We start from the raw sequence: 15,223 nt of genomic DNA on the forward strand, positions 1-15,223 counted from the left end.
TCCGATACATTATACCTAAGTCACTCATCACTATTAGGCAGAATAGCCGGCCGAGATGTCTTATCCAAAGCACCGCCATGATCTGACAACATACACGAACCAACTCATCATCAAACCTCGGCACGGCACTAATACGAACCTCTTCAAGTATACTCTTCATTACCCCGTATAGCTTCTTGGCCATCAAATCGCGTTATTCCATATATAACCGAAATAAAACAAACGTCATGGCACGCAGGCTACAACACGGGGTACATGTATATAAGCGCATATACGAGGAGATGTTTAGGGCTACGAATAAAAATTACGAATCAATCGTATTACTGAAAGACATCACACGTGGCGTGGCGGTGCTAAACCACTACACTCTTTTTTGCGCATATGATCTTCCTATTCCGGCTGTTTTTGGCTATCTGGGATATCAGGGAATATATATACTCCGCCATCATAATAATAGTATGTTCTCACCACGGAACGGAAAAGCTAATCTACATCGACCACAGAGAATACGGGGTGGATCCGTATACTTCCAATTCTGTATACCTACACCTTGGCCATGATGGCTACATCGAAATTCACTCACTGTACACGGATACACGTAGCTATACGAACGATGACAGCTAACAGTGGCCGGGATCCGGATCGTATGTGTCAATCCATTTATAGAATATCCCTCAGGATACGAGCTGCATAGCGGAATCTGGATGAGGCCTGGGGTATATAAACCCCAGAAACCTCGAGCAAAATCAACTTCATCTCATCAAGCAACAGAAAGCAACAAGGCAACAGTCCAGTCTTCCAAGAAAAGCACTCCAATCGATTCTATCGCAATGCAGCTCTCCATCCTCTCCATCGTCTCCACCCTGGCTGCCACGGCCATCGCCGTCCCTGTCGCCGTCCCAGGCGAGAACCACCACTCTACGGCCACAGTCAAGTTCCTCGGCGCCGCGGATGCCTCTTTCACCCAGGACTTCAGGACCGATGGCACTGAGACCGATATCCGTATGTCCCTTCCCTCTGTCTCTATCCATATTGAAAGCATGCTAACTAAACAGACAACGTCCTGAGCATCTCCAAGATTTCCGTCCCCGCTGGCGTTACTTGCACCTTTGACGGGATTGACGGGAGTGTGACCAAGGTTAGCAACCAGGCGGTCGTCGATGTCGGTCCTCCGCAGACACAGGTTTCGGGGGCTTGCTGGAACCTGTGATCGTGCAGTTACGGTGTCGCTATATAGTGGCTGAAGGGCGAGAATTTGTATATGGTTGGTTTTGGTATATAATCACGGTCTTTGTGTATGATGTCTGATGTCTGTGACGGTTTTGGTATATATATTTACGGTCTCTACGATATTTATGTGCTATGTCGAGGTTGATCCTTATGATTGATGTCAATTGACATTTCGGTTTAATGTGAATCATTCTATGTTTCGTCTTATGTAACATGATACCTAAGTTTACTGCAGTTTAGCACTCTCCAACGCCCACTTCACCAACTCGGCAATCTTCCGATTGACAACATCCTTCCGCGGAATCTCATGCCCACCATCATGAGCATACGTCTTCATATTATCCGTGTCAAACAGCGCCGACAACTGTACCCCCGCAAGATACCGCGGATCCTTATCCCCATAGATATGAACCGTCGGAATCTCAATCCTCCATGGAAACTCCATCTCCTCCCGCAATTGTTCTTCATCTGGTATATCCCACCAACCGCCCCTCCACCGCGCAGCCCCCTGAGTCAGGATCGCGGACGAATCAGCCTGCTGCGCCAGCGCCGCACGGGACCAATTATCCCTCTCTCGCATCTCGAAACTCATCTGGTACCCCAGCGTCTCCGCGACAGCAAGCGGGGGCCCACCGCAGATAAAAATAGCCGCCTTAAACAGCGGAGGCGAGCGCGGTTCCTCAATCGCGTGGAGCAACAGCGAGCTCGAACCCAGTGTGCAGCCCTGCGAGAACATCATGACAGCATCGTAGGGGCCCGAGAGGATGAGATGGGTTTTCAGCCATTGGCGAGCAGTCTTAATGGCTTCGGCGGACTCGCCTTCCCACCAGGAATAGTAGGGCGGGCTATAGAAGAGGTCTACGCCCGGGGCAGGGGAGGAGGGGATTGGGGCGTCGACAAAGTCGAAGTCGATGTTGAGGGGCGCCAGGTGGGCGCGGAATGAGGCTGCTGCCGTCAGCGGTATTCTACGAACGCATGGAAGGAGAACTCACCGGTTTGCGATTTGAATATGGCACCGCTGGTACCTTTTCCGTGGAGACAGAGTACCCTCATCGTGATGCGTGTTGATGTGCAGTGTAACCGGTAGATGGGTGTCTCGTGGTCTAAATATGAGGCATATAAAGGGGCGGTTGTCTTCAGCTGAGAGTGAGATTACCCCACCTGCTGCATGTCAGACGGTCTAGGCATGGCAAACACCGGTGAAGAAGTAAGCAGGGTATGTTAGCCCTCCTTGCTCCAGAGCGTTCAGCTGAGTCGATTGGAGCTCTCCGGTGTCAATCATGACGATAAGATAAGATCGACACTTATTGCGGTTAGTGAGATATGGAGCAAAGAACCCTGTGAACTAGCCCGTCAATGGAGTTGGTCGATGAGCAATGATTCTGCGACTATTCTCCTGTTCAGGGCGCTATGCACAGTAACTGGTTACCCGGCAGGTATGTTGCTGGATGACGCCACAAGGGGTTCCTATAGCTTATGCTGAGAATGCCTTGACAGTATATGCAATAACATCTCTTCATTATCAATAGCGTCCAAACAATATCAAGCAAGACATCGTATCCGCTCCGTACTGAGTACGGATCTGTTGTTATAGACCATTTGCCGCTGCTCACCGCCATGGCCACCGCCAAAAACTTCATCGCAACCCGAGTTGGAAGTGTCGAGGTTTTCGTCCTAGAGCCTTGGGTTTTAAATTATCTTGTCAAAAAAAGCACGGAGACATCGATTAATTGAGAGTACGCAACACCATGGTTGGACCAACTGCGACCCTCACGCCTCTCGCCCGTACTGACGGTTCCGCATCATACCAATGTCCGGCCACCGGCTTCAACATTCTCAGCTCAGTCAACGCGCCTGTTGAACTTCCCGGCCGTCGTGACGCATTGAAGCCCGAGGATGCCACTGTCGAAGTGCTCGTGAAACCCGGTACCGCTCCGAACGGCGTTGGTGAACAGTATGTGAAAGAGATCATCAAGAATATGCTGGGGAAATTGGTCCTCGGACGTGAGAGGGGATTCCCGCGTCGGGGTGTGGTTGTTACATTGGCGGTTATTGGTGGTGAGAGTGTTGCACGGGGTGATTCGGTAAATTAGGCATGGACATTTTGGACGAAATGATGAGCTAACTCAGGCCAGTATCTGACGATGCTTCCTGCACTCCTTCATGCTTCGCTGCTCGCTCTTCTCTCCGCCGCTGTGCCTCTGTCGATGACTTTCTCGGCCACGGTTCTGGCAGTCACCAGGCCAGGCGATATTGTTTCGGAACCGTCTTTGAAAATTGCCAAGGCCGCCACATCGTTGCACGCTCTGGCGTTCTCGTCCAAGGGACATTTGCTGCTCAACGAAAGCCAAGGTACCTTCGATTTCGACACATGGGAACGGGTGCACGACCGCGCGTTGACACTTTGCCGTGGTCAGGCCGGCGGTTCCGATGAGGATGTCTCAATGGCGGAGAACGGAGACGGACAACCTCTGGAGGGCTTCATCCGGGAGACTGTGGAGGATAAGGTTCATCGCGACTATGCCTGGAAGATCGATGAGGATTGAAGAATGGTGTAACGCTTTTTTTACCCATTGCACGGAATGAGCAGGGACTAGCTACAACCCGCGGTGTATCCTTGGTGCTTACTATTCAGGGTCCGCGACATTACCGCTAAGACCCTCGAGCCAAGCATGCACACCGGCACTTTGTCCTACACCTGCTATGATTGCGGGAGCTGTCAGGGTGGATGCCCTTGCATTGGCAACCCAGAAGGATCGGATACGCCGAGTCATATCGCGTACGGCGGGCACGAGCTAATACGTTGGTCAGATATGAGATGGACCGAGATCGGGCAGGCGATACTCGATAATGCAATAGCATAATCAACTCACATTCTATATTTCGTGCAAACTTCATTGGTAGCCGATCTTGTTAAACATTCATCTAGACGGTAATTTGCTGAGTAGCACAGTAACCATTGGCATCTGTCGTCACACTGATACTAATTGGCAATTAGGCTGTAAATGATACAGTTGTGGATGTCTTTATTTCCGCCTTAATGTATTTTGCCTAAAGGCTACAGTGTAGATGGCAATGTTCTCATAGCACACCTCTAGCGGTGATAATTCCACCTGGCCAATAACTTAACTCTCTTCAGAATTACCATCTTCAGCGACATCAACATCAACATCAACATAGCCGTGGAAGATACTCGAATCTCAGCTTATCGCCCAATAATTGCTGCATCCACCGATTGCCCGCCCGTGGAATCCTCCTCCACCTCCGCTACATCCGATTCCGGACAGTCTGCTTGCTTCTTTCTGTCCACCACCAAAACACAAATCGACGCTGCATCTCCCATCTATGGCTTCGTTTTCAGCCAGCCATGGCCCCTTGAAACACGATACTAATAATTCTGACGCTGATTCATCCTCCTCGTCATCGCCATCCCCTGCGACTTCTACTGCCACTACTGCGGCCACCGCTAGGATTGCGACGGGCCCTCCACCTTCAGCCGCACCGTCATTGCATTCTCGAGACCATGTCGCGCACATAGACACATCGCAGACAATAGAAACGACCCCTAAAGCGTCTGTCAACCGCTCGTCCTCCGATTCTCGCTCCACCGTCGTTGCTGCGCAAAGATTCGAGCTCCCTCGTACAGAATCCGAATCCCTCTTATCCTCACCATCGCCGTCCTTCCTTTCGCTGCGGTCGCTGACAGCCCCCAATCATCATCCCTATCGCCATCGGAACGCCCTGTCCAGCGATACCATTCCTCACCAAACCATCATGAAAGCAATCGCGTCGCGTCCGTCATGGTCCGGCAGTGATTCCAACATGCCGCCGGCGGCATCTCTCGGACCCCTCCCCTCCAACACATACCCTAGTCCTCCTGCTGAGAAGGAAGAGCAACTATCATCGCAAAGTCTAGCTGCGGCGCTTAACCGTCTGCAACCGGAACATGAGTTACTGGATCGGTCGCTTGTGCTACAATCGCCGTGCTTCTTTCATCAGCGGTTTGATGATGCGGTCAATATTAAGAAGGTGCTCGAGGAGATTGCGGATGATGAGTGGTTGTCACATTCGCGCTTGGTACAGACTGCCACAGGTGTCAGGGAGGTGTCGAAGCAGTTACAGCGACGGCCCATCAAACGGGCAGTCAAGAATGTCATGATTGTCACCAAAGCGCGGGATAACAGCCTGGTGCGCTTGACGCGTGAGGTGGCAGCATGGCTTCTGTCTACACCACGATACGGTAGTGATCTGGGCGTGAATGTGTACGTTGATGCCAAATTACGGAACTCCAAGCGCTTCGACGCGGCGGGTTTATTACAATCTGAACCGCGTTTTGCACATATGCTGCATTACTGGACCCCAGACCTGTGCTGGTCAGCGCCTGAAAAGTTCGACCTCGTTGTTACACTAGGAGGTGATGGGACCGTGCTGTTTACATCGTGGCTTTTCCAGCGCATCGTGCCACCGATCCTCTCCTTCTCATTGGGCAGCTTGGGCTTCCTGACAAATTTCGATTTTGATGATTATAAATCACACCTGAATGCCGTGATGGGGGACGTGGGTATGCGGGTCAACCTACGGATGCGGTTTACATGCACGGTGTTCCGGAAAGACCGGAGCAAGGGCGCAGAAGCGGGTGCGGTGGAGGAAGGCGAACAATTCGAAGTGTTGAACGAGTTGGTGATTGACCGGGGGCCTTCACCATATGTCTCGAATCTGGAGTTGTATGCGGATAACGAGTTATTGACGGTGGTTCAGGCGGATGGTTGTATATTCTCCACGCCAACAGGTATGTTCACTTCACTGTCTACAGGTAAAGACACCAGATACTGATTTTCCAGGATCAACCGCTTACTCCCTTTCCGCCGGTGGCTCTCTCGTCCACCCATCAATCCCTGGAATCCTCTTGACACCTATCTGCCCTCACACCCTCTCCTTCCGCCCCATGGTCCTCTCAGACTCTTCACTCCTCCGCATCGCAGTCCCCATAAACTCCCGCTCAACAGCATACTGCTCCTTCGACGGCAAGGGCCGCATCGAACTCCGCCAAGGCGACTACGTCACCATCGAAGCGAGCCAATACCCTTTCCCAACAGTAGTTTCCGGCAACGGCGAGTGGTTCCAGAGCGTCCGCCGCGCCTTACGCTGGAATACCCGCGGAGCCATGCAGAAAGGCTGGAATGGCCCGTCACCCGATGATCCCGACTTCGCAGTTGACGGGAACGAAGATGAAGAGTGGGATATCGATACGGATGTCGGGTTAGGAGGCACGGATAGCGGCGTTGGACCGAGTGAGGACGGAGATGTTCCTACAAGTCCGATTAGGAGGCAAATGAGTTTGCTACAGATGTAGCGTTCTCTTCGGTTTATGATGATTACATGCGCGTTACATTACAAGACTTCTACATTGCATAGAGACCAGTGGATGTGGGCATGGACATGGTACGGCGCTGGCATATATACACTTACTGTTACAACGGGCATGATTTCGGGATGCATTGTGTTCAGGCGTATAGTTAGATTCATTCGGATGGACTACTCTTTCTTCCTGAATATACATATACAACAGAAACAGCGAATATTAGAACCTCCGCCTCACGGAGATTATGGACTACAGTACTCCGCCCTCATGGCAGACTGATATGACACCATCTTAATCAACACACTTATCTCCGCTATCCCCGAACCCCGCACAAAAATTTCCGTCATCCGTCAGCTACTCAACCTAATATAGAACATAGCATAGCAACAACTCATAGCGTCTATTAGGATCAACATCCACCATGGTACAGCCCCCGGGTAAACACAGCCAAGTACCGTCAATAGTAAACATCGCTAACGAGACAGCCCCACGCCGACTCGTCGTATTTCGCCCCGGGATTGTCCAAGGATGAAGTCTATACGCAGATGATTGAGCAGACGAGGGGGTTGATATACGGGCAGAGGAATTGGGTACGCATGTTTCCTCGTATATTGACTGAGTATGGTGCTAATATACGGATAGGTTAGGTACGCAACCGACACTAACTATCCAACCCAAATCACCAAAAGCAACATGGAAGTACTGACAAGACAGTAACCTCTCAAACACCGCCTCTCTCCTCTGGCACGCCTATGCCGTCCTCCCATCGAACATAAACTGGGCTGGTTTCTACATCCGCGATGATAAATTCCCTCTCACTAGCACCCCCCAATCTTCCGACAGGGTGCTATTACTGGGACCATTTCAGGGAAAGCCAGCGTGCCAACTCATCCACTTCGGGCGCGGCGTGTGCGGGACTGCAGCTGCAAAACAGGAGACTGTGGTTGTTGACGATGTGATGGCGTTCCCGGGACATATTGCGTGTGATGCGGAGAGTCGGAGTGAGGTTGTTGTGCCGATTTTGGTGGGTGATGAGGTGAGTTTTACCCTTCGGTTCGGGGCGGGTGTTTGGAGGTGATGGGTGATGGGCTAACTTGGGATGTTTGTAGACTGTCGCGATTATTGACATTGATTGCACAGAGGAGAAAGGGTTTGATGAGGTTGATAGGAAGCACCTGGAGGCGCTGGCGGGAGTTCTTGCTGAGGGGTGTGATTGGTGATTTCCAGTCCAACTACGTAAATGGATATATAATGACTCCGAAGATATATAGACAAGACAAGAGTCAATACATGCATACTAACACAACAAGAAGCCAATCAACTAAAAGTGACACCCCCCGGCCCAGCAAACCTCTTCCTCCCCGTCGTCAACCATGTAAACAGCGCGATAACAGCAATAACTCCAATCGCAGCAGAAGTATAATTCATCGACTCATGCGAGATGGGGTACGTCGTGGGAAAGTTGAACGTAATTGCTGCGAAGAGCAGGAACAATAAACCAAGGACATTCAAGGCAATTGATATGGGGAGAGGCAGGGAGAATGGGCCTGTGAGGTGGGTTTTGTGGCCAGTGACATAGCCCAGGAGGCGGCTGCTGAGGGCTGTTGCGTAGGACAGGTCTGGCACGTATTAGCGGATGGAATCGGGAAAATAGGGAAAGGAGACGGGACTCACAGAAGCCCTCAGTGGCGATGGCAATGACTGTCTCGAAGCCTGTTGTTGTTCCAAAGTCAATTGCGTCAAGTGCCAATTGCACAGCCAGTGTGAGCAGGACAGCATTCACAGGAACCTGTTTCTTCGTCGAGACGCGAGAAAGGAACCCCGAGAAGGGAAGACCATGATCACGCGCAAAAGCATAGATAGACCGCGATCCCTCGGCGATGAGGTTGTTCCCTGCAACAATGACAATCACAGAGATCATGCTGGCCAGCACACAAGTACCCGCTTTGCTACCCGTGGAATCGTAGAGGATCTGAATAACCGGGACACCGGTCGTGGTGTTCGCAGTCTCGTTGATATCGCCAATGCAAAAGCACAACGTCAACAAGAAGGCAAACCCAGTCACAGCACCAAGTATAACAGAAAGAATAATAGCCTTTGGCGCCTCCTTTGACGCAGACTTCATCTCCTCCGTCATATGCGACGGCGCATCATAGCAACACATCCCAAAACAAGCCTGGAGTATACCCACAATCGCAGCCATCGACGAACCCCATCCAGTGAAATTCTGGAAGTCCTGAAACACGAACGAAGCGGGCTGTTTATTGTCATTCGTGGCTAGGAGGACGATCATTGTGATGAGGAAAGAGCCCACGTTCCAGATTAGGATGAACCGGGAGATCCGGTTGAGGAGGTGCGCGCCCCAGAGGTTGACTGCTGTGCCTAGGAGGGCAACGAGGTAGGCGACTAGGACTGTTTGCCAGCGCTCGATTGTGTAGGAAGGGAAGACGAGGTTTGCCATGCCGAGGACGAAGTTGGCGGCGATGGAGTTGTTTGTTGCGCCCATTGCAAGAACACCTTAGAACATTACCTTTAGCATTGGTACGATGTAGGTGATAATGACAAGGCGCATACCAATAAGCATAAACCAACCGCTCACATATGATAGGCCTCGAGCAATACTTGGAGGTGCTAACGCAGCAACCCAGGAATATTGTCCACCGGCAACAGGATACATAGAGCACATTTCGGCCATCGGAATTGCAACGGCGAGGGTGATGATGCTAATGGCGAGGAAACTGAAAACCATGACGGGAGGGCCGCCAGAGGTGATACCAACGACGAAGACTCCGCATAGTGCTGTCCATCTGTGATTTTCAGTATGCTGTATATATGCTTCTTAGGTGAAGGGAGCATACGATGTCACGACACTGAAGCTGAACCCGACCATGCCCAACAAACCAAATGAACGCTTGAGCTCTGCATAATTAGCATACCACCACACTCCGAGAATAAAGGAGTCACACCCTGCTCATACCCCAAATCCCCCAACCGAACATCTTCATTCGAAGAGCCAGAAAACACCTGCGATTCCTTGCCAGACATGGCTGTAACAGTACTGTTGCCCTGCACTTGTCACCTCGAGACAAGGCAGCAGGGACCCTTTAACAATGTAACTGCCCATCGCAACTCCTCCCCTATCATCCACATGTTGATACACTTCCTATCATGACAGCCAGTAAACTGCGGTAATAGAGCAGGGATGCAGATAAGATAAAGCCATACTTAACCTAATGAAGAAAGTCTGCGCGATGGTGTCGGGTTGGCGCCGATAAGCGTCTGGGGTAATCCGGAGAAATTGCGCCTGCATATTTGTTACCAATCGGTATTATCTTTTTGGATTGTGAAGAGAAGGAGGTCTGAATGTGGTTAGTAGGGCTGAGGGTTAGGTCCAAGAGGTTATATGATATGACGTCACGCATCCGGGACTCGCTAGGTACTTGTATAAAGTATCCTTACTGTATCCACGGGCTTTATAGCAAAGGTACCTACACCTCACCATCTGTAAGACACTTAATTATTGACTATTGACTCAGTGCAGGCAGAATTGATGACACAAGCACTCGGAGTTAACAGTTAACTCCATGGGGCCAAATATATGACCCCTCATGACTCCGCTCCTTCACCTGAACAATCCATCATCAATTGTTACTACAACTACACACCATGAAGTACGTCAAGCTCGGAAGCAGCGGTCTTCGCGTCTCCCCCATCTGTGTCGGATGCATGAGCTTCGGCCAACCCGACAAACAGTTCCAATGGACCCTCCCTGAAGAGGAAGCCCTCCCGGTGCTGGACCACTGCTACCGCTCAGGACTGAACTTCTTCGACACCGCCAATGTCTACACTAACGGTAACTCGGAGGGGATCCTGGGCAAGGCGATCAAAAAGTTCAACTGGCGCCGCGAAGCTATCGTTATCGCCACCAAGTTGTGCGCGCCTGTTGGACATTCGCAAGACGAGACGCCGTTGTTCATGAGCGAGGACGATCGGAATAACGCTGGCTACGTCAATCAATACGGGCTGAGCCGGAAGCATATTTTCGAAAGCGTCGACGCTAGTCTAGAGCGATTGGGCTTGCCTTACGTCGACCTGCTCCAGATCCACCGCGCGGACCCCAGCACCCCCGCCAAAGAGACCATGGAAGCACTCCACGACATCGTCAAATCCGGCAAAGTGCGCTACATCGGCGCGTCCTCCATGTGGGCCCACCAACTCCTCGAATACCAATACACCGCACGCCTGCACGGCTGGACCGAATTCATCTCCATGCAGAACCTCTACAACGCGACCTACCGCGAAGAAGAGCGCGAGATGTTCCCCGCTTGCGCACAATTCGGGATGGCCTCCATCCCCTGGTCGCCCGTGGCAATGGGCTTCCTCGCCAGACCATGGAAGGCATTCCAGGAATCAGCTCGCGGGCAGAGCATGAACGGGGCGTTCATGGGACATCCCATTACCGACGTGGATAAGAAGATTAATGAGAAGATTGAGGAGATTGCGAGTGCGCGGGATGTGTCGATGGCGATTGTGGCATTGGCGTGGGCTTTGTCGAAGCCGTTTATTACGTCGCCGATTGTGGGGATGAGTAAGAAGGAGCGCGTTGATGAGGCTGTGAAGGCTATTGAGTTTAAGCTGAGTGAGGAGGAGATTAAGAATATTGATGAGTTGTATGTTCCTAAGGGGGTTATTGGGCATCGTTGAGTGTCACTTGAAGCATGATGCTTAAGAGCGAGCAAGGTTAAAACAGGAAAACCCATGAGATAGAGAGATCGGTTCAGTATTCGAGAGCACGCAAAGCCAATGGGACGAATTGGACAAGTCGGTTTAATTGCACGTATAAAGATGGGAATCAGGCCCAGGTTTCGTGCTAAATGGTATATCATAAAAATGGGTATCTGTAAAAAGCAGCTAATCGAAAAAAAAAAAAAAAAGGCGAGCAGCAGTCACCAGTTTCCTAAAGCATATTGTTCAATAACATTGTTCTCACAATCTAGGATATCGACCCGACTGTAATCATTGCTGAAGATGAGGCGCCACAGCCGTCGCTCGGTTGGACCTGTTTCTTTGGTCAGTTCATAATTCAACGTGGCTTGGAGGAAAGGGAACTTACGCGGGGTTCGCGGATGGTTATGCCTACAATCCAGTATGAGCCAGTCCTTCATTATTCCCGCTTCAATGTCCGCATAATAGGCGCCGTCGCCTCCCTTGAATCGTGAACAGTGTTGGTCGAGTCGGTCACCATCCCTTAGCAATTCCACTCCCCAGCCTGGCCCGATGACAAAGAAATCGACGCGACCGCTTCCACCAAAGCTCCATTCGCTGCTTAAACCCCCGTTCGGAACTTCACGCCAAAACGATCTATAAAATTCGTCCTGGAAGGACGCTTCCAATGGTCGCAGTTGGCCTGATGTCCCCGGACGACGTCCGTCTCTGATCTGGCACAGAATCCGGCGTGAAAACCCCTTCACAACAGCCTTACAAAGATCTTCGATCCCCGGAAATCGATCCTTCGGAAATGCGGCACCACCACCTTGGCCGTACATAAACTCGACATAACTAATGTCAATATTAGAGATTAGAACTGAGAATGTGAAGATTAAGGGGAGCATTTACCGAGCATGGAGCGGTGAGGGGAAGACACATATCATCCCTCTCGTGTCAGGATCGAGCGTCGTGTGTACGAATCCGCGCCTAAACGAACGGTTGAGGCCGTAATCATCGGATGTCAGCGGAGCATACCCATGTCTTAGGACGTTCAAAAGCGAATCAATGATTGGTCCTTCATCTGTCCCCAGTAATTCTCGAATGGGGAGCGAGCGACTGGCGAACCGATCGGCAATCGAACTGAATAGCCTGTTGTTGTCAACCAACGCCACTCTCGTGTTGTCCATGGTCAAGATTGATATCCGAATTCGTTTAAGATTCGACCGATAAAACTGCATCGTGACTCAGGTTAGCTTTGTTACTATTGCTTTGGGTGATTGTACCTACATCGAAGATGTAATCCATGATGGCCATCACCAGCCCAGGATGACCATTGGTCGCCATGAATACGTACTCCGCAAGGTCGGTGTTGATCATATATTCTTTGGCCATCTTACAATATCTGATCACGACATCATTATACTCTTCCCTTGTGAAGAACAAAGAAATGTCGGGCGATCCCGGTTCCGAAGAAGGCACGAGAGAAACGCGTTGATGATTTGAAAACATAGGAGGCGTGATTGACTCGGGATAGTCCATTTGGGGTGCGCCAGTGGTAGGACTTCCATAAGAGCTAAAAAGGCATACTCTAACGCCGTTCGCTGGTCTCGCGTTCCCTCCAGCGATCTTGAGAAATTTGTACCAGAGCCCAGAATCGCTATACGTGTATTGTGACTCATCGAGAATAAGGATCAAATTGCTCTGAATTAGCTGGGCAATAGTTCTACGTCCCTCTGGCAAGCAGGCTGAGAGAACCAATTCCAACGCGGTTTCTTTTCTATCCTGCGGCCATTCATCGATGAGATAGACTTCTTGGTTGCGAGAAAAGAAATATTCGTAAAGAAAATTGGCGAGTAATGATTTCCCCGATGCCGGGGTTCCGCGGATGTGAATAATTTTCTCCTGGTCAAGCAGTGTAGCTATCTTTTGGACGGTGTCCGTTCGAGGGCAATATTGAGGATAATCCGAGAAGCGAACCCGAGGGGGGAGAGAGGTCGGAGCGGCGGGAGATTTCTCTGATAGCAATCGTCAGAACACCATATGAACAGTCTTCTGAGAATCATAAAAGGCAGTGTTACTTACCTGTGAATTGATCGTGGAGATACAAGGGATGGATACATTCTTCGCAGAGCGCAGTCTTATCCAGCACACCTGTTCTTGAAACAGATTTGCCATTCTTGCAGGGGCACTTGTAATCATTTTTGGCGACTTGGCATCTTCCAAGCAGCATTTTGACGGCGAATGCTTCGTCCTGCAGTGACGACCGAATCTCCGGAGGGGAGCTGGTGCTGGTTCGTGGAGAAGTCTGCAGCGGTGGGCTAGTCTCCGCAGGAGGGTTTCTCTGTGGAAACACGCCTCGAAGTCTTCTTAGGGTAGTAAGCATAATTAGCAGCTGCCATGGCGCAAAGCAGTTACCAGTGTAGAAAGTAGATGGGTTAAGGCAGGTGCGAGCGGGATAACGCCAATCGGTCGTCAATGACACACCGCCTACTGTAACGGGTTGATGTCTGAGTACTTGCACAGTGATATCGGAGCTGACCGCCTCTTTTATCGGGATTCTGTCAGTCGTACGCATACGGACTAGTGCATACCCGATGGGGATGCGGGAATACCGCTCCGGAGGATCGATTATATTCCAATATCACGGGTGAAGCTCAATATAAGTAGTATCTCAAACCGCTCGGTCACATGTTTCCCGTTCCCTAATTTGAACGGTTGGTCAGATGTACGAAACTGGTGTTGGATTAAGTGTCACTTGGTATAATCCTGCCTATTAGTGCGTATCTCATGCCTGGGCCGTTTTGAACGAGCTGGATGGCAGCGTGTGAGAAATATCGCCTGACAATACGCTTCCTCATGCTTCCATACCTCCAGTTATATGCATCTCCACAATCTGTATCAAACGCATCTCAAGGAGATCGTGATCATATGTCCTTGCTATCGTCACTGGAGAACTGGAGGTTTTCCACATATTCTCCAGAATCACTCCCCGGCCTGCGCTTCTTTTCCCAACTCTCCCCACAAAGTCACTTGTTCATATAAGAAGAAGAGACCAAAAGCGGAACTATTCTTTCCTGAGCAGTCATACTAGACTCCAACTTACACAAACATAGGGCTTGATTGAGCTGTTGGTCCTCCGGGACAATCTGTGACGATTGTCAAACATGCTGTTTGGCTGAGGGTTAGAACTGCGCCTGTCGGCGGCTTCGAGTCTAACTTCAAGATGTGATCCATACCGGAAAATCATGATATAACATTGGGCCCGCAATTCGTACATGAGTGAGTGACCATTTGGTAAGAAAGGGTCCAACCACCTCCTGTGAGCGATTCGCCGTCGGTTCGTTATTCAGAAAGAGGCACGACGGAGGGGTGGCCACTTGATAGATGCAAGACAGTAGCTGGTGACCCAATGTGTCACGGTAAGAATGGTCGGCAAGTTCTGCTTCTTGCTCGACTCGTTCCTGTCTCACCATAAGTCAACGGAAATTGCGTGTCGATTAGAATGTTCGAGCCTGCAATCCAGAACCAACCCGCCCTGAATGGTGCAGGTGCTTCCCGTGTGACTCCTTTTCGTTTAACTGATGCACAATGTCCTTAAAAACAGTCTCAACCCAGGAGTAATCTCAGTCTGCACCGTTAAGAAAGGAAGTCACTCGGTTATGGCTCCATTGGGGACTATGGTCGCCCTATCGCTGGCAAGATGGTTGGTCAAACGACCTGGCGAGACAAGCCCCGCAGAGCCTCGAACTTATTATATTGAATGATGCATATTGGTTATCTACATCTTTCACAATCCTAATGCTGTTTCTTCAAATGTAAATTCAATATGCGAGCCATCTGATTGGGGCATACGTGCTGTGCACAAATCCTTTTCTAAACCGAAAGTCTATATAAAGTCGTGAGCGTGGCATAGATGGCTTAGAG

The 15,223-nt window shown here is 50.5% G+C and overlaps 8 protein-coding genes across 8 annotated transcripts; 5 read left to right on the plus strand and 3 right to left on the minus strand.

Moving 5' to 3' along the window:
- Nucleotides 1-830: 830 nt before the first annotated feature.
- On the plus strand, nt 831-1,210 carry ACHE_40082S (uncharacterized protein; the record flags this gene model as incomplete). The annotated part of the gene is made up of 2 exons (XM_043278241.1): nt 831-1,002; nt 1,056-1,210. 2 exons carry the CDS (start codon nt 831-833, stop codon nt 1,208-1,210), a joined length of 327 nt encoding a protein of 108 aa, XP_043136040.1.
- Nucleotides 1,211-1,456: 246 nt separating this feature from the next.
- Nucleotides 1,457-2,283, minus strand: ACHE_40083A (putative EF-hand calcium-binding domain protein; the record flags this gene model as incomplete). The annotated part of the gene is made up of 2 exons (XM_043278243.1): nt 1,457-2,175; nt 2,223-2,283. 2 exons carry the CDS (start codon nt 2,281-2,283, stop codon nt 1,457-1,459), a joined length of 780 nt encoding a protein of 259 aa, XP_043136041.1.
- Nucleotides 2,284-2,978: 695 nt separating this feature from the next.
- Nucleotides 2,979-3,776, plus strand: RRP46 (putative exosome complex subunit Rrp46; the record flags this gene model as incomplete). The annotated part of the gene is made up of 2 exons (XM_043278244.1): nt 2,979-3,314; nt 3,366-3,776. The coding sequence occupies 2 exons, from the start codon at nt 2,979-2,981 to the stop codon at nt 3,774-3,776; spliced, it is 747 nt and encodes a 248-aa protein (XP_043136042.1).
- A 799-nt stretch (nt 3,777-4,575) lies between these two features.
- UTR1 (putative NAD+ kinase Utr1) lies at nt 4,576-6,583 on the plus strand (the record flags this gene model as incomplete). Its single annotated transcript, XM_043278245.1, has 2 exons — nt 4,576-6,019; nt 6,072-6,583. The coding sequence occupies 2 exons, from the start codon at nt 4,576-4,578 to the stop codon at nt 6,581-6,583; spliced, it is 1,956 nt and encodes a 651-aa protein (XP_043136043.1).
- Nucleotides 6,584-7,013: 430 nt separating this feature from the next.
- On the plus strand, nt 7,014-7,812 carry ACHE_40086S (GAF domain-containing protein; the record flags this gene model as incomplete). The annotated part of the gene is made up of 4 exons (XM_043278246.1): nt 7,014-7,016; nt 7,078-7,211; nt 7,307-7,628; nt 7,702-7,812. The coding sequence occupies 4 exons, from the start codon at nt 7,014-7,016 to the stop codon at nt 7,810-7,812; spliced, it is 570 nt and encodes a 189-aa protein (XP_043136044.1).
- Nucleotides 7,813-7,909: 97 nt separating this feature from the next.
- ACHE_40087A (putative GABA permease) lies at nt 7,910-9,637 on the minus strand (the record flags this gene model as incomplete). The annotated part of the gene is made up of 5 exons (XM_043278247.1): nt 7,910-8,211; nt 8,267-9,109; nt 9,167-9,399; nt 9,451-9,511; nt 9,559-9,637. The coding sequence occupies 5 exons, from the start codon at nt 9,635-9,637 to the stop codon at nt 7,910-7,912; spliced, it is 1,518 nt and encodes a 505-aa protein (XP_043136045.1).
- Nucleotides 9,638-10,258: 621 nt separating this feature from the next.
- On the plus strand, nt 10,259-11,296 carry ACHE_40088S (aldo/keto reductase; the record flags this gene model as incomplete). Its single annotated transcript, XM_043278248.1, has 1 exon — nt 10,259-11,296. The coding sequence occupies one exon, from the start codon at nt 10,259-10,261 to the stop codon at nt 11,294-11,296; it is 1,038 nt and encodes a 345-aa protein (XP_043136046.1).
- Nucleotides 11,297-11,538: 242 nt separating this feature from the next.
- ACHE_40089A (uncharacterized protein) lies at nt 11,539-13,682 on the minus strand (the record flags this gene model as incomplete). Its single annotated transcript, XM_043278249.1, has 5 exons — nt 11,539-11,651; nt 11,706-12,151; nt 12,209-12,531; nt 12,587-13,314; nt 13,382-13,682. The coding sequence occupies 5 exons, from the start codon at nt 13,680-13,682 to the stop codon at nt 11,539-11,541; spliced, it is 1,911 nt and encodes a 636-aa protein (XP_043136047.1).
- Between the last annotated feature and the right edge of the window lie 1,541 nt (nt 13,683-15,223).

This window comes from Aspergillus chevalieri, chromosome 4, assembly GCF_016861735.1.
Source record: "Aspergillus chevalieri M1 DNA, chromosome 4, nearly complete sequence".
Lineage (NCBI taxonomy): Eukaryota > Fungi > Ascomycota > Eurotiomycetes > Eurotiales > Aspergillaceae > Aspergillus > Aspergillus chevalieri.